A 22,780-nucleotide genomic window follows, 5' to 3' on the forward strand; every position below is an offset into this window, starting at 1 on the left:
GCATGTCAGTTTAAGTCTGACACACATTTAGAGAATCCAGATTCTTGAATTCATGCTTCTTTTCATAATGAAAGCTACGTGATAGTTTTTCACTCCTGCTTCTCTGTCTTTTAGCTAATATTAATGTGAGTTTGTGAGACAATATTTTGAACCTATGGAGAAAAACTGCAGTAAGATAATTAGAACTTGGGGTTATTTTTTTTTTGGTTTAGTTTTTAACTCCAAGTAAGCATTGAAGATTCCTAGTTCTGTGTAATTTGTTCCTTAGAGGTTTGCATCTATCGGAGAGACTGCCCTAGTCAATCTTTGCATCACTAAAACAGTCAGATAAAATAATCAGCAGAGAAAGGCAGTCATCTGCGGAGCCCAAGTCAAAGACCAGATTTGGCTTTTTATAGATCTGCATTACAGATATTAAACAAATATTATTCTAAGCTAGTATAGAAGATTGTGGATGAGGTGAAAGAGATTTCTTAAATCTACCGTAGAGTTAAACTTTCAAAAACATTTGAATGTCTTTGGAGTTTAAGGATGAGCTTTTAAAGGTAGTTAGATGCTTATTTGCCATTAAAAAATGCTTCAGCTTAAGCACTTATATCCTTTTCAGTCCTGCACAGAAAACGGTCCATGTAGAAACCAGTGCATGAAACTTTATGCCTGTCTCAGAAAAGTCATAGTATTCATATCTGAATAATATTCATAATATTCATAATATTCATATCTGAACCTATGATATTTATTTAAAAGCTTACTGAAACATTTTCGTTATTTTGCTTTATCAAAAGTCTTCTGACTGATCCAATTTTATAAAAACATTTCTATCACTTAGTATATTTTTCTTTCTCATACAAATGTTTATAAATGAACATGATTGTTGTACAATAATGAAAAAAGTTAGTCAGCCTTCCCAGCCTAAACAGACAAACAAATCCAACCAGATTTAGTGTAATATCAGATGGACTGCAACTTAAAAGATCACATTTTCTTCTTGTTCCTTTCACATTTTTCTTCATTTCCTTTCAAAAAATAATGTGAGATTGAAAGGGGGAAAAGACGCTTCCTCTTTAAAATCAATAATTTTCTTTGTTGTATATTATTTCCATTTAAAAAAAACCCAAACCAATCAGAAATAGCCAGAAGATATTAGAAGTAAGATAAAAATGAAAGGTTTTGTTTGCCATTTTTCACAGTCATTGCTATTTTTTCATCCAGTTCCAATGATTTTCTTAAACCAAAAATACTGTCAGGGCAGGCCCAAGAAAGGAGACAAGAACGTAGGATCCGGAGGCTTTAACAGGCAATAGCTAGAAGAGGCTGAGCTCTGCCTGCTGCCAAGTTTTATTAGCTCTCCAACTACAACCACTACTACCATAGACATAATATTTACAAAACATCATCTCCTTTGAACAGAAACAAGCATAACCCTGAAAAATACCAAATGCTGTGGCTGTATGTACTGATGTTAGAAATGGAAGGGTGTAATGAAAAGACTAGTTTAACTGGACCTGCCCAATTTCTATGTTTGAAAGATGAATCTTGAAGATATACTTGGAATTTATTGACATTTGATATTCACATAACATTGATATTATTAGAATATTTTTCCACTAATGGAATTTATTTTTCCCAATAGAATTTCAAATTTATTTTCAATTTGTGGATTAGACACTTCCCTTTCATCTGGGTAGGGTTACTGCTGAGATGCCCAGGCTAGAGGTAATCTGGTCCATGGAAAATCCTGGAAATCCTGGCCAGGTTGTCTACTGCATGGTACTTTGCTGAACAGCTGTACAAATCAACCTGAGGAGCCCATGGCTGGGCTGTTCAGGGTTAGTTCCCAGCAGACCTGATAAGTCTATATTAGCATAACATATTTTAAGTTATTTAATGTAATGCTCTTGATGAACGGTATCTTCACATTATGGAGGATGACATGGGAGACTTCATAACCATTCACATCCTCAGAAATTATGATGGTATAAAGAGAAGACGTGTAGGGATCTCATCTTTGATCCACCTCCCAGGAGAGGCATTTTCTGGAGAACTGAACACGCAGGAAGTATCAGACTCTTTCTTAAGTGAAATCTGAAAATCTCACCGAAAAGGAAGAGAATGAACAAGTGAAGCATGATGGAAAATGTTGCTAACTTTCTCTATACGTCAGATTGGTGCCATGGGATTTGAACAACGCTGGGAAGGAAAAATGAGATCCCTCTTCTGTGTAGATATCTCTGCTTCATGTGCCAGCATCCTGACTATAGGGTATGCCAGACTGATGTTCATATCACGGAGATGATGGGATCCTTTGAAGGACAAGAGCAACTTCAAGCACAGCTCCCAAGCTCAGTATGGTGCAAGGGAAAGGAAAGGTTTTCTTCTGCCTTCTTACCAGGAACATACACTTTATCATCTGCGAGGCCATGATCTTTTGCAACATACTTGGAAAGGTGAAGTACAGGTCTCTGAACCCTCATGGTGTGCTGTGGCCCCCACATACATGTTGCAGGCTCCATCCAGGCTGCTGGTATCCAGGAAGAGGCAGGAGAGGTCATTGGTCCTGATGCACAGCTGGCACATGCAGTGCACTCTGTCACCTGGTACTCAAAGGTCTCCTGCTCACTGCTCTTGGTGTCCCTGCTCAGGAAAGCAGAGTGTGGAGCATGGAAGGGCCTCCATAAGGGGGAACAGGACTCTAATTCCCTGCCTGCACCCCAACTAAACAGCGGGGACTCCCAGGTCTCCTGGAGGGACAAGACAACAGAAATGGTATGGGGATGGCTCTCAAGCTGAGCATGGCACTGATGGCTCACAGTGTACCAACAGGGAAGAGGCTGCAGAATGAAACAGGGGTCCTTGGACATCACTACAACAGAAAGAACAAAAGAAAGAGGTACCCAAAACCTCTTTTGAGACCCAAGTTTGGAAACAGGATGTGGGGTCAGGGTAGTGGTGGTGAGGATCAGCATCATAAGTGATCACTCAAGAACATTTTCCCTGGGTCTCTCCTGTCCATCCAGGTGCAGGCAAAGGAAGACAGCCCCCAGCCTCCCGCTGTCCCCCTCTCTCAGCGCCATCCTAGTCCTGGCAGCCCTAGCTTCAGTACCTCAAAAATGGCATAAAGAGGACCAGCAGCCACACTTCCCTCTCCCTGCCATGCCCAGTGAGATCTTCTGATATGGCACATCAATGAAGTCATAGCACTGGTGGCATCTCAGCACCCTTGTTCTGGGGTTGCAGCCAGCTCTGTAACTCATACACTCACTGTACAAATAATAATTAGGTTCTGCAAATGCATGCTGTCTTTGTGTGGGGCTGTTACCCCAAGAGAGGGAAGGTCAATGAAACCTTCCTGCTGACAGGACACCCTAATTCACCACAAGGCTCTGAAGGAAGGATCGAGTGCAGGAGGGAGTTGGCAGAAGCGCCTTCACTTTCTGCTTTCTCATTCAAGCTGTGTAGAATAAAAGACATATGCCTTTGCTGTCCATGTGACGGCACTAATTGAACACTCTTTTTCCCTTCTGAGTGCTGCAATTTAACTTTTGTCTTAACAAGCACAAACTTCTGGGTATTTCCAGTACAAATTTTGCAGGATAAAAGAACAAGAACATAAAAGCTTGTGGGCTGCACAGGATCGAGTTGCCAACAGGGAGCCTGGCAGGTGAGTGGCACATTGACAGGATTTCAATTGCACGCCAGTGGAGGGAAGCCAGAGAGCCAACAGCCAACGAATTGCAAACTGAGGGTGCCTCGATTCAAACAGCATGCCAACAGCATGCCAACACAAAAGGCCAAAAGCATGAGAAGCACACCAACAAGGGGAAGGTGAAGCACCAACAGACGAATACAGATTGCAAATCGAGGCAGCTCATAAATCAGTGTGCCAACGCGTGTGCCCAGAAGCCCAAACAATACAGCAGCAGAGGGAAGACAGACTGACAACAGTGTGCCAGCGGACAGGAATAGATGACATATGGCACAGCAATGAGGGAAACGGAGCAGCTACGCTGTGTCAGCCCACACGAACTGCCTTCTGCTGGAAACCATTCAGTTCAGTCATTGGTCACAGGTATTGTGAAACAGTCTTCTGGACAAGCAGAAAAGGATTTTTCCTTTCTCCAGGTGTGTAGAAAGAAGAGTTAAAGAAGGATAGTCCACAGGAATACAGTCTCCAAATGTAAAAGTGAGAGGAAAGTCGTGCCTCAAGTAATCCCGAGGCTAGCAGAACGCTGCAGGAAATGAGGAGGTATTTCTGCTCTAGCACACTTAGGGGGCAGCTGGTCTAGGGGACTTGTGTGTGCATATGTCTGTGTCCCGTCATCACTGTGGTGGTACCACCTTTGGTAACAGCTGGTGGGGCCACATTCACTGTGCTGCTATAGATACCAGACTGGCACCCCCTGACTGCACATATCCATCTGCACCAGGACTGATTTGAGCCTGTCCCCTGTCCCTTGCTCTCAGTAAACAGGTCTGTCTGTGTCAGCATTTCCCTCAGAAATGTTTTTCCTGGTTCATTAAAGGCAGATGGGATCTGGCAATCAGCAGTTCTCCTTCCCAATGCCAGTCAGTCACTTTTCAGGTCATTATGGCTTAAAATAATTCAAAGCTCCTTATTAATGCACTGAGGCAGGAAGGAGCAATTGCAACCCACGTAACAGAGCTGTGGATAACAATAACTGGGTTCTGATAAGCACTGGTCCCAATTGCAGAAAACTGGGGCAGAGGGGCTGGTGAACATCAAGTTGCTTTTATCTGCACTTTTCTCCTCTCAAACCTCCTCTGTCCTTTCCTGTCTCTTCCCACACCCACACAGGTTAGAAAGCACAGTGCTGTGTCCCTTTGCAGTCCCTTTGCCCATCTGATGGGGAGGACTCGCTGTTACATTAGTACAACATCTGCTTCTTAGTTCAGTTTTCTGCTCGGCTTCCACAGACATCATCCCTTGTTCCACGTAAGCTGGGTTATGTCAGCCGCTGACCTGGGACACGATCCTGCATTGTCAAAACAATCCCTAATCAGCAGGGCACTTAGCACCAATGAACCATCATAGATGCTGATTCTTGGAGCACAGCAAGCCGGTGGCACATTTTGGACCTTTAGCCAGAGGTGAAAAAAGCAAGTGCCTGGAGGGGGTCAAAGTAGAAACACTCCGTCTTTGCCCACCCATCAGCAATCCTCCTATGGGTAGCATCAGCATGGAGGGCAGGCTGGGCTCTACCCTCACCCTTGCTGGTGGCTGAAGGTGCTGGGCTAGCAATTAGCAACTACTGGAGAGTTCTCACAGTCCCACGGGAAATGTTTGCTGGAGATAACCCTAAGCTACTGGAGGAACCATGCTTACATGGCAAACACAGGGCGCATTCCCCATCCCCTGTTATCAGACAAACCGCACTTCTAATTTCTAGGCAAATAGTTTTATTGCATTAAGGAGGAAAGCTTTCCACGTCTCAATCTCCACGTTCAGCAAAAGTGCAGCTCCTGAAGTCCACACAGCAAGGGCAGCTCTCAGAGAAAGGAGAGCAGAACTGAGCACTAGCAACACTGGGACGGGGAGATATACAGAAATAAAATACGGACCAAGAGGATAAAAGCCTCCTTGGAAATCATTTGTGCTTTGGTGTACGTGCAGATCCCAGCAGCCATACTTTGGTTTCTCTCTCTCAAGGAGTAATGGAGTATTGAAGTAATTTGGAGTAATGGCAGCAATGTACAGATTGGCTTGTAGGGAAAAGGTGGGATTATTTATTGGTTTTGCTTCTCTACCAGGCGATCTATCTTGTTGCAATCCTGTGCTGTTGTGCTAAGCTGAGAAAGTGAGATAAACATTAGTGACCCAAGCTTCTTCTGCTGCATCCCTGTCTTAGACACTCCTGAGCTTTGCACTGGAAGTCAAACACTTAACAGCCCATGTCTGCCCTGTAGCTAGCCCTAAAATGAAAAAACCAGGAGCAGCACAAATTTTGTGCTGATAGATCAGAACATGCAAATGTACACAGCCATATTCTCAGCCAGTGGAAATCAGCCCAGCTTTTGGTTCCCAGGTGGGAAAAGAGATTGGTTGATGGGAGGTGTAAATCTAGACCAGAGCATCAAATATTTTACTCCCCATGCTGCCTGGAAATGGTGTGCTCCCTTTGCTGAACTGAGGCTTTATGGCAGGACCATAATTGAAGACAATATTGCTGAAAGATGAGGGAGGATTGAGGGAGGAGGGGTCCAACACGCTATGGTGCTGTCACCCCGTGAAGTCAATCCAGAGGTGAGCAGGCTTTCTAGCTCAAGCCTGGACTTATAAGCCAAGCGCAGCAGAGCTGACTTGAACCACTCCTGCTCTCAGGCTGTAGCTCAGCTCTAGGTGAAGCTTGAAAGATGGTATTTTACCAGCAAAAGAGCCTGCTGGGCTCCTCATGAATGGAGAAAGGTGGTATGCAAAGGGACTGGCATCTGAGACGAGACGAGCAGAGAAATGGCAGTGCCATCTGGCACTTGGAGGCAATGCTGACCTCCACCTTCAGCAGCAATGATAAAAGGGACACCTTGAGCCCTGTTGGACAAGGGAAACAATGGGAAACAATGTGCCAACCCCACATCCAGCACCTCTGGAATGATACCTATTGCTACCAAAAACCCGGAGAGCTGGAAATACCCCTGGCATTTTGTAGGCAGGTCCTGGCAGGAGCTCTTCTTTTCCCTCACAGATAGGAAACAGACAGCTGAAGAAGTACCGCACAATTAGTGGTTTTATGACATAGAAAAATTGATGACAAAGTCCTTCAGTAAAGAACATGTGATCAGTCCTTGCTTACCAGTGATAGAGGAAACAGCAGCTCCTGAGCATGTAAACTCCTGGCTGCTGGCAGAACGAGGACCAGAGTGGCACACACCAGCTGCTTGTGCTGGGAGCACAGAGTCTGGCACAGCAGAGGGCAGAGCCAAGCCCTGAAGTGAGCTCCTGGATACAGTCATATGAGCAACTGCAGGGTCAGGATGACTTGCGCTCGCTTACACCCTGCAGCTGGCATCAAACCGTAACACCCTAAAGGGAAGGGCCAAGCAGTCAGTGCTGGATTATTTACCCACAAAGAGGAGATGAACACTGCATTGTGTAACTAAATTGCTACTGTGAGCTGGACTAACTGCTTCAAAGTCAGTTCAGCCATATCTTTCTGCTGTACCTGCAGCCAGTTTGGGAAATGTGATGTAAGGGACCCCAGGGGGAACAGGCAGGAAGGTGGAGACATGGGACATGTGTTCCCCTCACCCAAAATCCTAAGTGATATTACAAGGTCTCACTAAAAGGTTGAATTAGCTGTAATCTCTTCCAACTTTAATCTCTGCATTCAGACAAGCAGGACAGGCAACGTCATCCTCTTGCATTCCAGTGTCCCTCCTGAGCAGAAAGATGGGCTTCAGGTCAGCAAAGCAGCTGAGATTCCCCCATTTTTTTTGGTGGGAGTGCAGGCCTATTTTCATTATATGTCACTGTCGTCTTCTGTTACTGCATCCGTGTGAAACGTGTTGACTATCACTTCTGCAGCTGGGAGTGATGAGCTCTCTGAGGCAAAGGACACTCCCAGCCCTCTGTGGTGATCATCCGTGTCATAATCTTCTTCCTCCTCCTCCTCCTCCTCATTCTTCTGCAGATCTTGGTCACTGTCATCATCACCATCTGCTGCGTTGTCCTCAATCACTTCAACCCTCTCTCCAGCATCTGGATCCACATCAGACTTAAACCACACAGCTTTGTAGCCATCACCCGCCACATGCCTGTCTGTCTTGAGGATAGACTTCACTTCCTTCTCATGCTCAGTCTCTTCTTCCACTTCTTCCTCTTTCTCTTCCTTGTCGAAGATGATGGTGGAAGCTACAGAAGCCCTTGGGAGGTTATCAATTTCTTCTGCATTGGAAGAAGGCAAGGAAAGTGCTGGCTGCTCTAGCACATGTGTCATCGGCTGGACACTGCCATTTTCTGATGTCTCATGCTGTTTGGTGCTCACATCTAGGTGTTCATCTTGCGTGTAAGATTGGTTTTGGTAACCCCCAGAGATTTCATTGGAGAACTACGGGAGGAGAGACACCTTGTGATTGTAGTGAAAGGCAAAGAAACAGCGGGGGGGAAGGGGGAAAGGGGCAGCTGAAGTGACTGAGCTCCTGCTCAGAAAAGCTTCAGCTTGTTTTGCAGTTAGACCTATTTGAGACCTGGGAAAGGTACAGCTCCCTAGAACAGCTATATTTTATTGGCTCCAATTATGGATTTTTTCAGATAAGCATAGGCATGTTTTCCAGGAGGGCTGAGCACCAGCAATGTATACCGATTTGTACCTATCCATTTCAGGTATTACTCTGGAGTGGGATTTACCTCACTCAGGGTGAAGGACTGTGGTTATTCACCTGAGCTATGTGCTCTGGACTCATGCTGTAATCAGTGGAGTCTAGGCTCCTCACAGTCCGATCCTAAGGCAGAGACCAACATCTGGTCAGATGAATTACACCCTAAACTTCAAAGTAACCAGACTTCCAGGGTTAATAGCTCAAGTGCAGACAACCGTCTAAGCCCAGGCTTTAGGATAGGATATGAAGGGACATTTCTCTCCATTGACTATAGAGGGAGGATGAACAGCCGTTTATACCACAGACAACCTGTTTTTCAGAGACCACCCCTGATATATGTCACATTCATCCTAGATTTTGTGCTCCATGGAGCTGTCGTCCTCTCCTTACCATGTGTGCTCATCATCTACCACATGGCTCCAGCCTCAGGGGGCGGAAAAGAACAACAGCAAGCAACGCCAAAGCGATGCTGCCTTTGCAAACATTGTCTCAGGAGTGATTCATCACCTTCACGCAAACGTGTAGCATTTGGACAGCCCATCCATACTTTAAAACCTCCTCAGATCCCACTTTCTAACTCTAAGAAATTCTTAAAGTGAGTCAGGTACAAACAAGGCACTTACCTTTTTTCTTATCAGGTATTTGACTGGTTTTCTATATCGTTTAAATATCATCACTCCAAGGAAGACTAAGGCAATTAATAGCAGTGCTGATAATGTACCACCTAAGATAGCCATATCCTGAGCAGTGTATATCTTGCCAGAGGAGGTTACAGCTACAAGAAAAAAAAAACAGTGTTACAAAGCCTAAAAATGGCAGGTAGCTTTTTTAACACAACACTTCATTGTGGGAGCAGCTCCAACCAATTTTTGAAGGGCAAAGAAGCATCCTGTGCTGCAGAATGTGACAGTGATACATTTAACGTCACAGAAGGCCATTTGTTTTGCTGTCCTGAAAGCAGAGGGGTTTTTTTTAAGGTGACTACTCACAGAATAACTTCCAATAAGTTACATGAAGTGGAAATAGCATTCATTTACAGGACAATGACTTTTACCCCATGATTTAACGAAGCTAATATATACGTGACTATATTAGGCAAACAGATGTTACATGGAGTAAAGCTAGGTAGATCTTGTAGTTTCCCACTTCACCCATTTACACTAGCATGCAAAAATGAGGTATGTTTGTACATATGTGTGTAAAAATGCAAAGCTTACTTTAATCCAGAACATCACCTCTGATACTGATGAGCATATTAAAATAAGAAATAAAAAAGCATAATAGGAAATAGAAAAAGCATTAGAAGGTCCCCAGGACAGGAAACACTTTCCTGCCCTTTTGTAGCTGTAGCAATATACACCAGCCTTCTCAGGAGCGGCTTATGCTTTCAGCCACTGGTCACTGTAAACATATTTGTATGGAGATCAACGTTATAGTGGAAAGACAGTAACTTCCTCAGGGTTAATCAGCTTTGCTTGTTGTTGTTAGTGGGATTCTTTATTTTTAAGTTTTCCAGCTTCATTTTGTCATGTAAATTAGTCTCTTTAAAGTTTCATGATTAATGAAACACAGTTTCGTTCTCCTGCTGACCTGTTTATGACAATGGACTTTGAGTATTCCCTCTGCATTTGATTGCACCCTCAGTTTATCATTAATACGTCGGTGAGGGTTTAGGAATCAATGAATTTTTGCTTCTTAATCATGTCTCCTACGGAGCCACAGCCCACAGAGCTGATGTGAAACTCCACCGTCCTTAAGTCCTTCCGTGCTGTGCAGCACGCAGTGCTTCTGTGAAAGCTAGCTCAGTTTGGTGGAATGACTCACCTCGAGATCCGTGTGAGCTGGCTCTGGCACCGGTGTCTCAGAAACCAGAGGCCAATGTACAGTTACCACTTCCCAGAAGGAGAGCGTATTAAATACAACTCTAGTTTCTCCCTGGATATTGGAACAGTTAAAGCAGTCTCCAACCCGCTGCATGCACATTCCTTAAGACCACCTCTTAGAGTTGAGGGTTAAATATCCTACAGATTGGCCAGGCAAATAGTAATCTCGGCTCTGTTCAAGCCATTCCTGGGTGCTGGCTATAGTATAGAATAAAGCACAATTCCTCTCATAGGCTCTGAGACATTCAGTATAATTTCAATCTATTTTTTTGCTTAGTCACCAGCATCATTATTTTGTGGGGTTTAAATAGCAAGGGCAACATTTAAAAAGTTGCGTAGAATTGTTGGTACCTCTGTTTGGAGTGTTTGCATCTCTGTGTACTGACACCTGAACTAGCTTTCTGTTGAGGTGGACTGTGCCCTTAAATTGGGATTAGGTAGTTTTTACGCAGCCAGTGTTTTTAGCTGTGAAGTGACACTACCTTTAGGGAATCCAAATTTACACCCAGGAGCCCACTTTTTTTTCCTCCAGAAATCCCCATGTGGTTCAGAGGGTGAAGTAATGGAAGAGCCCAACTGGGAACTTCAATCATGCATCATCATGTAGAAACCAATGGAATCTGGGCATTATCTACCTATCCTGATGTGAAAATGCATGATATTGGTTCATCTTAATCCAAAGCATAAGAAGCTTCATAAGCTTCAAGTGTAACTAACTGATTTATAAGATCTATTTAAGAGCCATTTCTAAGAAGTATGGAAGTGTAAGCTCTTTTTATGTCAACAAAGCCAAATGATAGCTGGAGGGTTATGTATATAGCTGCATGTCTATCTTATTTCTCATGGGTCATTTCTCCCATTTCTCCTCTTAAAATCTTGAAGTATAAGAACTTGACCTGAGTAGAAAATGCCTGGGCTCATGAGGAAGCCTGGCTTTGTGGGGGTGTGCCAACTTCTGTCTGCTCTGCACAAGACAGGAAATAATGTTGCAGTTTTCTCTACTTTTGCCTAAAAAGGAGCAATGATGTACCAGGGCGCCAGGGCACCCCTCCTTTGCCATTATAAGACATCCTGGGTTATTTCTGACCCATAAAACAGCATGAAGCAACCCCAGATTTAGCTTTGGAATAACAAGAAAAGACACTACAATACACAGCACTGCTTAAAGTCTCAGAAGGCTGTTTGAGACATGTGGTGACCACATCATAAGGATGTTGTTTGAGTGTTTTCTCCCTATAGCCACCGTAGAACCTCCTGTAGCTATGGGGCTGGCCTCAGCCCAGGTCCACAGATTTCAGTGGGTGACCTGTCATTGCCAGTTTGCCCACAGAAGTGGAAAAGACTCCCCAGTCATCTCCACAAAGCAGAAAACAGACACCCAGCCTACCTGCGGGAAGGACGACCTCCACCACGATTACAGTGCTCGCCTCCTGCAGGCTCACCGTATCTTTTCCAACAGCCTATGTGAACATGGGAAAGAGATAGCTTAGGGAATTCCTAGATCTCCAACTCACTCTCAAGGTATGTGGTGGGCCCTTTGTGGACAAAGTACCTTGTGCATATCCTCACCACATCCTCACAATAGCCCTGCTTTGTAGCTGGACAATCTGGTCACAGAGGAAGAAGAGCTCTGAAGATTCCCTGTCCGGGGCCAGAACCAGGTGCATCATTTGTGTACAGCTTTGCAGCACAGTGCTGTACACAGATAATGAGGTAGTGTGGGGCAGGCAGCAGCATGTGTTGCCACCTCTCTCTGCCCTGCCCATGTAGCTAAAACTATGCTATAGTCAAGCTGGTTCAGATAGCTCCACAGGGCATGACAGTGTGCTAGGCAAGTCTTAGGGAGCCAGTTGTCATTGGCAGGCAGATGGACAAAGTGAACATCTAGCTTCTTAGAAAGTCTGAAGTTATTAACTGCTTCCTTTGACCTGAGCAAGAAAAAGTACTGGATTTACCAAAGGATTTCCAAGTTTGGGGCTGTAGCCTTTAGAGCTGGGGTATATGCCAGCAATCATACCCTACCCATACCTACACATCAACCTCCTACCCACTTGCTCACCCTTCTTTTTTTGTTAATCAGAGTATGGGAGGGCGGCTCCTAAAATCTCCCCCATTGACTTTTTGCTTGCCTCCAATGATACTTCCCACAGGACTGGAGAAACAATTTTACAGCTAGCACCAGATATAGCCTGTATCACACAGGGCAAATTTGCTCTCACTTCATCTCCCTTCATCCCTATACATTTATGATGCAAATGGCTGGGGCAAGGACTGTCCTTTCAATATATCCCTTACCTATGGAATTCCACCCTTGGTGCTTCTCTACTAGAAACTACCCCTTCCTTCCACAACCCTGGCAAGATAATGAAGAAAGTTGCCCTACCTCAATGGTTACAGTTCCCGGTGACTGCAGCATCACATTTGTCAGGATGAGTCCATCTTTGGTTGCAATGAAATCAGTGCTGTTTTTTATGTAGTACTTAATGTTTGGGTTGACTTTCTGAAAAGCCAGAAGACTGAATCATTAAATCACACTGTTTGTGCTTTGCATGCATCTTCGTAACAACCCATTGGCAGGACTTGTCAAATACACCTGAAGTATGAGCAGGTGTATAGTGCAATAAATAAATCTGGACTGAGGAGGTGAGAAAGGTTGAACTCAAGTGTGTTCACCCTGTTGCTCAGAGTTCAATAATGCATCCTAAAAGTGTTGCCTCCAAAAAAATCCCAAGTCTTACCCAGCTTGTGTTGGTATCTTTAGTATTTGCCCAAGCAAAACACATCTCTGCAAAGGACTTTGTAAATTTGATCAGTTCTGCCTTTAATACAGTGCCAAAGGGGGATGTACATGGAGAACAATACTTGTGCTGAGGTCTGCACAATTTTTCCCTTTGTGTCTAGGCTGTTATTCCTCTATTAGATCCCCAGTCTTGTTATGGAAGCCTTGGCATCAATAAAACCAGCACTTTTTTCTTTATTTAATAGGGCAGCATGGGAATGGCTGGTCAGTAAATCTCTTCCCCTTTCCTTCTCCCAGTATGTTGTTCAAGAATGGCTCTCTCAAAATGAGTCCTTACAGGGAGAAGGTTAACAATTTCCAGCCCAAGACTGCAGGTCCTTGCTAGTCTGCTGTCTTTGGACTGGCTCCTCTTCCAGGCCAGTCCACAAATAGCTCTCCTTGACCTGGCAGAGAGAGGACACATCCGCCTGGGATCCTGCCACCCCGAACTCTTCAAGGAAACACTTCACCCAGCCCTAATTCAGATCTGGACCCGTTCACAGTATTTGCTAACCCTGGGCATTACTCAGCATGCTGTTTTGCAGTGGATCAGCTCACCTACATAGATCTGGGTGGGACTGGCTTTTAGAAGAGGAGAGTCCAGCAGCTTCTCCACATTACATCACACCATAAGCGGTTTTGATCTATGTGGAATTTCCAGGGAGATATAAGATGGAACACTAGAGGAAAACATGTGTTTGCCTTTCCCCACCTCCCCTTCCTCATGTTTTCTGATCCTGCTTTAAGCCTGAAGCAGTGAGAAAGAATGCAGTGCATTTTCAGTTTCTTACATTTGGGAAATCATCATCCACTGCTGTTATTATCAGGGGGCTTGAAGGATCACCAGCTTGAAAGACAAAGCTTCTCGGGGCCAGACCGACAAATACTGTCCCGTTGTGGATCCTGCTCTCAAAGTACGGTGGATAATCACTTTTACTGATGACCTTAATCTCTACACTGACTACAGAGTATTTCTGTATGTTGTTGACCTGGGTGGCCTGGAGAGAGAGAGAGAGAGAGAGAGAGATGCTAGGCTTTTCCTACTAGTGATGAGACATAAAAGGATAGGCTTCATCTGAAGCCCATTGCAACCCATGGGATTCTTTCCATCATTTTCAGTGACCTTTGAGCCAGGCCTGTCACGGGTGGCCTTATGGTTTTGAGTCCTTGTGTTTTAGCTTGCTTCTGCTGTTGGCCCTCCACACAGTCTTGGTCTAGCCCCAAAAACTAGGTATGACCCTCCATAAGGGCCACGTGTGAACAAATTGCCATGCTGCAGTATAAAGCAGTGAGATTCCAGCACCAGTAGGCAAAGTCTGCCCACCTTCATGAGGGTTTGGGTCAGTTCGGTTACTGCCTGGGAGTCCACATTTCTGGGGTATGTATGTGCAAGGAGTGCTTTTGTACTCCCTCCTTTCCTCTTGAGCTGTAGCCAAAAGAGCAGCTTGTCTCTAGGGCTGAGTTACATTAACTACTGTAACACAAGCTCCAGTCATGCCTAACGAAAGCCTTCCAGTTATGCTCCTCCATACTTTCAACTCAGCAGGATGTCCCCATTCAGTCAACATGCTTTGATGTTACACCCCACACGTAAGGGGGGTCTTAACTTCTGCAAGAGCTTTGCATGCAAGTTGGTATAAGGCACTGGTCAAATACTAGGCTTTTCCAAAAGAAAGGGTGTAACTAAGTAGCTTTAATTATTAATGTAATTGACTCCTGCCACATCAAGACTGCTGCTTCCTAGAAAGCCAGCTATGCTGGGCTGTTGTCTGCAATGTCATCAGACTTACCATGACTTGCAATAGGTACGAGCCTGGGGAAGTTGCTGCTTTGTTCATAGTTAGATTCCCTGTGTCTGCATCCACTGAGAATATTTTGTCTGTATCCCCTAAAGAAAATGGAAAGATTATTCAATCATCAGATACCTTCATAAAGTGACCTGGAGCTCATTGACTCATTTTTTCACATCTTAGTGACAATACTCCCAGGGCATAATGCTGTTTTCCTTGCCTGCCTGGCTGCTCCAAGGGCTGGGAGTGCTGGCCAGCAATTCAGAGGGAATCAACAGACAAAAAGCATCGAGAAGATGTGTGTAAACCCAACCAGATGAGGTAGGACAGCAAAGCTTTGCATTTCCAGTGCCTAGGCCTGCATATAGACAGCTTAAATTCTGCTAAATGCCTATAGCCTAGAGACTCTGGTGCAATTTGAGGACTGAAGGTCTCCAGTTCCCTAACCCTAACCTGAACCCAAACCCTAACTGAGCCCAAACTGCACTTCAGGAGAGATAAGGGAAGGACGATTCCTATTTTAAAGGCAAGAAACCAATCTACAAAGAATAGTTGGGTGGGAATTCATCTCAAATAGCTCTAGGCATCTAAAGGGAAGACATCTCTACCCAACCTTGTTACCTATATTGTGAAGAGAAAATGGCATCTCATGCATGATATCTCTGACTTACTGTGAACATCGGCCTCAACGTGAGCTGCATTCTGCTCTGGAAATGCTTATTTCTCTCTACTGACTACAAAAGGAGCCTAGACACAGAAACTTTCTTGTATTGATGTAGGGGTAGAAATCAGCTTCCTACATCTCTAATCTGTGTTTGAATCATAGAAACATCTATGTTGGATGTATGTTGAAATATAAGCAAAATTTTTAGTTCTCTTCCTCACTCTGAGACACTCTGGACTGTATTTAGACTAGGACCCCCCAGTCTGGGGTTCCCTATTGACTGTGGGGTAGGGAGGCCATGCTACATCCAAAATGCCAGTGGAATTTAAGGTTCTTTAATGTATTCATTATCAGGAGGATATTCACAGATGTGGTGCCGTGTGGCATAGGTAAAGGGAGATGAACAAGTGACCACTCCACCCGACCAATACAATCTACCTTTGCCTTGATAGTTATTCAAAACCCCAGTATTGTTTAAAAAAAAAAAAAAAAGAAGAAATCCTTTGAATGAAATAAATGGTCCAGTCAATGATTGGGCAATCAGTTGACTGTATTCAAGTAATCTTTGTGAAATCAAGACTAAAACAGGGCAGATTAGACAGTGGCAATATGCTGGGGAACAAAAACGTAATTCTTGGCAGTGAATGAAAATTATGCTGATGATGTGGGAATTTTAGGTTCGGCTGAAAGACTGAATGAAAGTGGTGTGACCAGACTGGCAAAATCAAGTCTAAAAGCTTAAAGATAAAACATGTCTCACCTCCCAAAAAACCGAAGTCCTTTTGAAACAGATTTCATGGAGATAGGTTTGTGGGACTGTAATTCTCTTTTTCTTCCTCTCTGTACAGTCTGTTTCTTCTACTTAATCCACAATGTTCTGTGGATATACTTATGTTTCTGTGGCAGAAACAGAGGGGTGAACCCCCAGGCCCTCAACTCTCAAGTGCCATGGAGGGTATCTCCTCTTGGCAGGTAATGTAGGGGACATATGAGCAGTTCAGTTTGTGGAAGGTAACAATTTCTACTCACCACCAACAATACTGTACACAATTTTTTCATTTAAAGTGTAGTCAGGATCAACAGCATAGATAGGCCCTGGCTCCAGGATGAGTGGTTCTATCTGCAATAACAAGGCAAAGCATTACATACCACACTACAGCACCAAATTAGCATTTGCAGCATTCTCCCGTCCCAGCATGGCTCCGGTGGTTTTGTCTGGGCAGAATGGCATTTATTGCTGGGAAATGGCTGTAACAGGGCAGAGGTGAGACAGCCTAGAGCAAAGGGTTTTCCAGCTCTCACCTCTCCTGTGATGTGCTGCAGGAACAAGGACAAGCAATGCTGCTTGGGGTGGGGGAACCTCCACTTTTCAGGATGATGAAGGCTCCCTGTCATGCTGAGTCATCTGCATTTATGATTGGAGATCAGCACGAGCTCATGGAAATTATTAGGCACTACCCACTGGGAATAGCATCTGGATATTGTTTGAGAATAGCATCAAGGATACTGTTTGATCATGCCTGCTTACCGGTATCTCGAAGATATTGACCCTCCCAGTGTAGGGGCTGCTGATGCAAATACTATTGTCCGTGTTAATGAAGGTACAGGGTAGGAACCAGGGTGATTTGGTGTCAGCTTGTTCAATAAATATGTTTATTGTTGTGGTAGCTGTGTTGGTGGTGTCAGTGCTGCCCACAGGCCTGTCCTGTATCCAAAGGCAAAGCACACTTGTGAGATGCACGTTTTATTGCCAAAAGAAGAACATATCTGCAAAAGCCAGTGGCCCAGGGTATTTCAGCTGTTGTAACTCCACTCTGTCTAAGGCTTAGCAGTTTATGTGAGATTAGCTAAAGCAATGAATTATCTCATTCTGCTGACAAAGGTGGACTGAATGCAAGGCTGGACACAGTCACTGTGTAATTATGGAGGGTGGAAGGCTGCTCCAAATTCACTGTCCCCAGTACCCACCCTCCCTCCTGCTATCCCAGAGATCTTCCACTGAGACTTACCCTTCAGTTAGGAGAGACTGGGGCAAACAAGGCATTTTGTTTCTCCTAGAGAACTTACCGTTGCATACAAGACCAATGTTGTCAATTTAAATTTATCATAGTCCAATGCTTTTTGTAAATAAATTTCTGGGTTATTAACTCCTTTTATGGCAAAATAACCATCTGTGCCCTGGGGGGGAAAAAGGAAAAACTCTACTAGCAGACTCAATCACAGACATGTTTAAAATACTGCTCATTGCTGTGTTTGTCATCCCAATCAGACCTTTAAGCCTGGGGACCTGGGGGGGGGGGGGGGGGGGCGCGCAGTGTGAGAATGACAGATCTCACACTGGAGATTGCACACTAGAGTTACCTGGCTTGTCAGAAAGGTTTGTTCATGTTCCTGTGAGTTTTCTTCTCCAAGATCCCCTGCTTTGCCTGCCTACCTGCTCAGCAGGTACTGGATGAAATCTTTTACCTCATTTATTTCCTACACTCAACAGGTCGCCAACAATCCTTGATTTTAGGTCCATGACAGCCAAGCAATCTCACATCCGTGCACAAAACAGATCAAAGCTGGCTCAGCCTCTGAGAGCTGGCAAGATCACTTGCCTTAGCCTAGCACAGCTGAACTTTGGAAGCAACCGTAAAGCTAAACTGAAATAACATAAGTTGCATTTCACTCTATAACCTTCTGCACTTGCTTTGGTTCTCCTTTAATCTTATGTCTTGACTAGAATTCCTCTGGATTTCTAAATCCCCTTGCATTTACACCAATGTGAGTGCAAAGTTTGGTCCCATAGCTGAAATTCAAAAACTTGTGGTTTCTGTTCACAACCCCTCAAATCCCTGGGGTTATGGAGGCAGTGGAGGCAGAATGTCAGACACTGCCTGCTCACTCCACAATGCTTTTTAAAAATGTAGATATACATTTTATTTTTCTCTTGAATTTACTTTTTGTTGTCGTTTCTAGCCCTTGCACTCTAGGCTGGCATCAATTTAACTGTGCATACAATTCCTTTCCCATGTTATCAAGCAAATCCCTTAAGAGCAAATAAACTAAGGCACTAAACTGGGACCTGGGGAAAGTGGAATCTGCTTTTGACTTTGCCAGAGACTCTTTGTGTGATCTTGGGCAGCTTATGTTGTCTCCACTCTGCATGGACACTGTCAGCAAACAGGACAATAACTCCTCCTTTCCCTGTCCAACTCAGCGCAATACTGAACTCTGTGAGGTACAAAGGTCTCTCCTGATATGTTTACAGACCATCCCAGCAAGACTTCCCTGGATCATATGGCTCAGAATATCCTAGATGAAAGTTTAATCTGTAGAGTGTAATAAAAGTGTGAGCAGTTAAAAGAATTCAATACCTGCAATGTTGACTGCTCTGTTCTGCTAACCAAACCAATGCGTGGTTTTTGCAAAAGGCATACCTCTTCCAGAAGCTGTCAGAGAACTAAATGCAATACAGTGACCTTAGCCTCAAAGCTGGGGCTCTTCTGAATTAAACACAAAGACTTCTCTGGAGCTACCATTTTTACCTCAAAGAACAAAGATGCTCACCTGCACTATTGTTGTGAGTTCGTAAAATACAGTGTCCAGGTCAGCATCACTAGCGCTTAAATCTTCCCAGGCTACAATGGTTGCATTCACTTTTGTATCCTGAAACAAAGTTGCTGTGGTTATTCTCTCTGTGAAATGGGCTGAAGACTTCTCCCTGCTAACCCTTCCTTAGTCCCACAGCACTAGGTGACCCAGTGCCCTCTTCACTTCCATAAAATCCTTACCTCAGGAACAACTTTGGTGAGATTCGTTTGCTTAAACACTGGGCTGTTATCGTTCATGTTGAGAATGGTCACAACAACTTCCAAATAATTGCTCTGCAGAAGGGGTAAAGTGAGAGAATCAAAGACAAAAATAAAACTTGTAGGAGCTGATCCTGATTTGCAGAGTGACCAGAGGGGATGGTGTAAGGAGCACAGCTGGATGGGGGCAGGATGGGGCTGGGGCTTGCAGCCAGCCCATAGTGTGTGGGGGGGTTGTGGGTTTGTTCCCGCCCTCTCCCCATTCACAGAGCCTTGGGCACTCTCTCTTTGACTGTGAGAGGAGTGTGTATGTCCACAAAGAAAAGGACATCTCCTCATTCCGGTCTGTGGACTAGGAAGGGCAGAGGGAAGTACGTGCTGCCCTGCAGTACCTTGTAACAGGGCTGAGTGTTTGGAAGAGCACTCACCTGCCCAGCAGTGCTCTGACAAATCAGGTACACCAGCAGCACGGTGTCTTTCTGTATGCAAAAAACAAAAACTCAGCTATTGTAGAAAAAAGCCAAAATGTACTGACTCTTTCTAAAGTAAATGAGACAGATGCGTGCATTGCTGAATCAGAAATGCTGCTGGGCTTTATCTTGTTTTCAGGCATATCTAACTTTTCCTTTCTTTCCTTTACAGCCATCCATCAGCGCTGGGATCTTGCTTATGATGGAGTCAAAGCAGACCGATCTTCCAGCTTCTCTCCCTGTGATTCCTGTCACATGTCGGCAGAGCTAATCGGCCATTTTCTCACATGTTAGGTGAATTCAAATAGAGATTTCTTTTTAAATTGAATGAAATAGAAATGTACCATGCAGCAAGTACAGTGTCACCTGCAGGGTATTAACTCTGCTGTTCTTTGCTTAAATAAATGTGGGTTTTTACAATAGGGGAAAGGCAGCTTAAGTATACTTATGGCTGTGTACAGAGTGCTCCAGGAAGGTAAAATAATTTAGCAGCAACCTAATGAACACACTGACCTTTTATACTGCCTTTATGCTTCACACAAGATCACTTCACTGCTCAGAGCTGTGTTTTCTACAGGCAAGCAGGGATGACTTTACATGAGTCCTGGAGAGCTCTGAACACTACAGTTGTCACATTTTTTGTTTTAAAACTTCCCCTTGCTTTAATTCATGCAGACTCATTGAAAGAAGGTGACGGCAGGCATACCATGCAGCCCCCTCCTCCCTATACTCTGCTTGTGGAAGGGCTGACCTCCCAAGCAGTGAACTCAAACCCAACTGAAATAGGTTTATTTTTCAAAGTTATTTCCTAGATCCTTTAGAAACAGGTTATGAATCCCTGGAAGTCCAAGACGCCAGGTTGAAACTCATTGCATCCCAGCATTAGCCATCTCATCCTTAACGCCTGCCAGCTAAAGGCTTACCTCATAGTCCACACTTTGGGTCAGCTGCAGCTCAGACCCCTGCAGAGTGAAGAAACTGACATCGGGGGAAGTAGGATCAACCATTGCAGTGAAATCTGATTCCACATGGATAGTGGTCACCACATAGCCAGGAGGGTTATTTTCATAAACGCTTGGTTTGCTATTATTGACAGAACATCCTGGAATAACACAAAAATGAGACACAAAATTGCCCAGGGATTCACATTGTGACAGAGTTGGGTGAGATGTGAGACCTGAGACCCAAGACCCCTCTGGTTACCACTGGAGAGAAGGTTGTTGAACAAAGCTGTCTCAGAGTAAGAATGTAAACATCTCCCACCTATAATGGTGCACCCTGCTGCCGTGGGCGTTATTTCTCTGTGGTCATGGACTTCCTGCAAGAGCTTACCTTGTTGCTGTGCTGAAACCTGTGTTATGAAGGACAGCAGAAAGAGCACAGAAGTGAGGAGCCAGTGAGAAAGAGCCATGGTGAGCTGCCAGTTGTTGAAAAAATCCCTGTTTCTGATTAAGCTGATCCTCTCCTCTCCCTGTGCCGTCTTCTGTGTTCACTGCTTCATGAAGGCAAAAAACATTGACTGGCTGGAGTGGATTGCTGCAGTTCAACCTTTGCCTCTTCGCCTCAGTGGATGACTTATTGAAAGATATTTACTAGTCACGGAACATGATAACGCATAAATTCCTGTTTCTACTTTGTTCCTGGGTCTTTCCTATCCTAAACTCTCTGTAGCAACAAGGATATATTTGAAGCATATCAGAATTCAGAGCCAAGCCCTCTGAGATGAGCATGAGCATGAAGGAGGACAAGGGCTGACACTTGGGAAGCTGTCTGTATACTCCAGCAAGGAGGAAGTGAGCAAATTTATGTTTCTGATGTGCCAGAGATAGGATCTGTTTTGCTCAGATCAGTTCCTGGAAAAAGGCATAATGATGCTACTATACCCCCTATATCTTATTTATTTTAGCCAGGCTTTTTCTGCATGGCCCACATTCCCTTTTATAACAGGCTTTGCTCTCCAGCCCATAACTTACAGTTTCTCCCTTCTAGTTGCAGTGTGTCATGTTGTTCCTGAAAAACAGATTTAAAAAAAAAAAATTAAAAAGCTAGGTCTCAAATGTCTTATCTTTATTTCTGGAAAAGGCAAAGGTTTCAGTGAAGACAAAGCCATCTTGGCTGCTCTTTTGTTTGGATGGTAAAAGAAGGAGCTAGGCCCTGTGTAAGTCCTTGGACTGAGATAATCAGTTATGTTTCTGAGACAATCTTGTTATTCCCAGCCACCCTACCGTACCCTTTGCAAGGTGAGCAGTGTGGATCCAGAGACAGTGACTGGACTCAGCTGCAGCCCAGTGATTACCCAGCAACTTTGTAGGATAACGCACATCTCTTTCTACCTGTTGCCAGCAGTGGCTCTTTGTAGGGATGCTCCCCAGAACCTCCATCCAGGCTCCAATTGTTTACATCCCGGCAGCTTCCTGAAGCCTCAATAGCATGCAATTCTGCTGTCTTGCCCTGTCTTTTTCTGAGCCTGTGTAAATTTTTCCAAGCCAAATATCATGTGGCAAGGCGTTTGGCCACTTGTGTAAAGGAACACCATTGTTTTCAACTTGCCCATTGTGTAGGAGGAGAAAGGGGACAGCTGTTCTCACTGCTCCTTTTAAAATCCCAATTGATTTCAGAAAGTTCTCAGATGCTGCATTTTAGCCAGATGGCCGTTAGTGGCTTAACAAGATACAGACTGCCAACACTCCTTCCAAAAGTCCTCCAAGAGGTCTCTTTCCTAGCAGAGATTTCCTATGGACCAAAATAAACAAATGCCAAGGTCCATGAGAACAGCATTTCAGCATCACAGTAAGGGAAGGGGTGCTTAGATAAACATTTGAGAGGGACTAGCTTCTTTGCAGATGTCATGTGCATCATAAATGGTGAAAACTGATGGTGCAGGATGGACTGAGCAGTTCTGCGGTAGGCACACATGGTCACAGCTGAAGACACCTTATTTTAGAGCTGCTCTTCAAAATCCATTGGTTTTACAGGAAAGGTAGAGTTGCTGTTCTATCAGAGGGGGGAATCTTCCAGGCAGCGTGGTGCAGGGATAACATGTAAACCTCATTAAATGGTGGGAAC

At 44.4% G+C, this 22,780-nt stretch overlaps 1 protein-coding gene across 1 annotated transcript; it reads right to left on the reverse strand.

The window, feature by feature from the left end:
- Positions 1-7,475: 7,475 nt before the first annotated feature.
- CDHR5 (cadherin related family member 5) lies at positions 7,476-21,125 on the reverse strand. Its single transcript, XM_075501390.1, has 14 exons — positions 21,047-21,125; positions 20,638-20,816; positions 19,673-19,723; positions 19,227-19,319; positions 19,003-19,101; positions 17,518-17,628; positions 16,979-17,155; positions 16,480-16,570; positions 14,787-14,884; positions 13,788-13,994; positions 12,601-12,717; positions 11,605-11,677; positions 8,958-9,109; positions 7,476-8,063 (listed from the first exon to the last, which is right to left on the reverse strand). Exons 1-14 carry the CDS (start codon positions 21,123-21,125, stop codon positions 7,476-7,478), a joined length of 2,115 nt encoding a protein of 704 aa, XP_075357505.1.
- Between the last annotated feature and the right edge of the window lie 1,655 nt (positions 21,126-22,780).

The sequence above is a fragment of the Mycteria americana genome, chromosome 5 (assembly GCF_035582795.1).
Source record: "Mycteria americana isolate JAX WOST 10 ecotype Jacksonville Zoo and Gardens chromosome 5, USCA_MyAme_1.0, whole genome shotgun sequence".
NCBI classification, from domain to species: Eukaryota; Metazoa; Chordata; class Aves; order Ciconiiformes; family Ciconiidae; genus Mycteria; species Mycteria americana.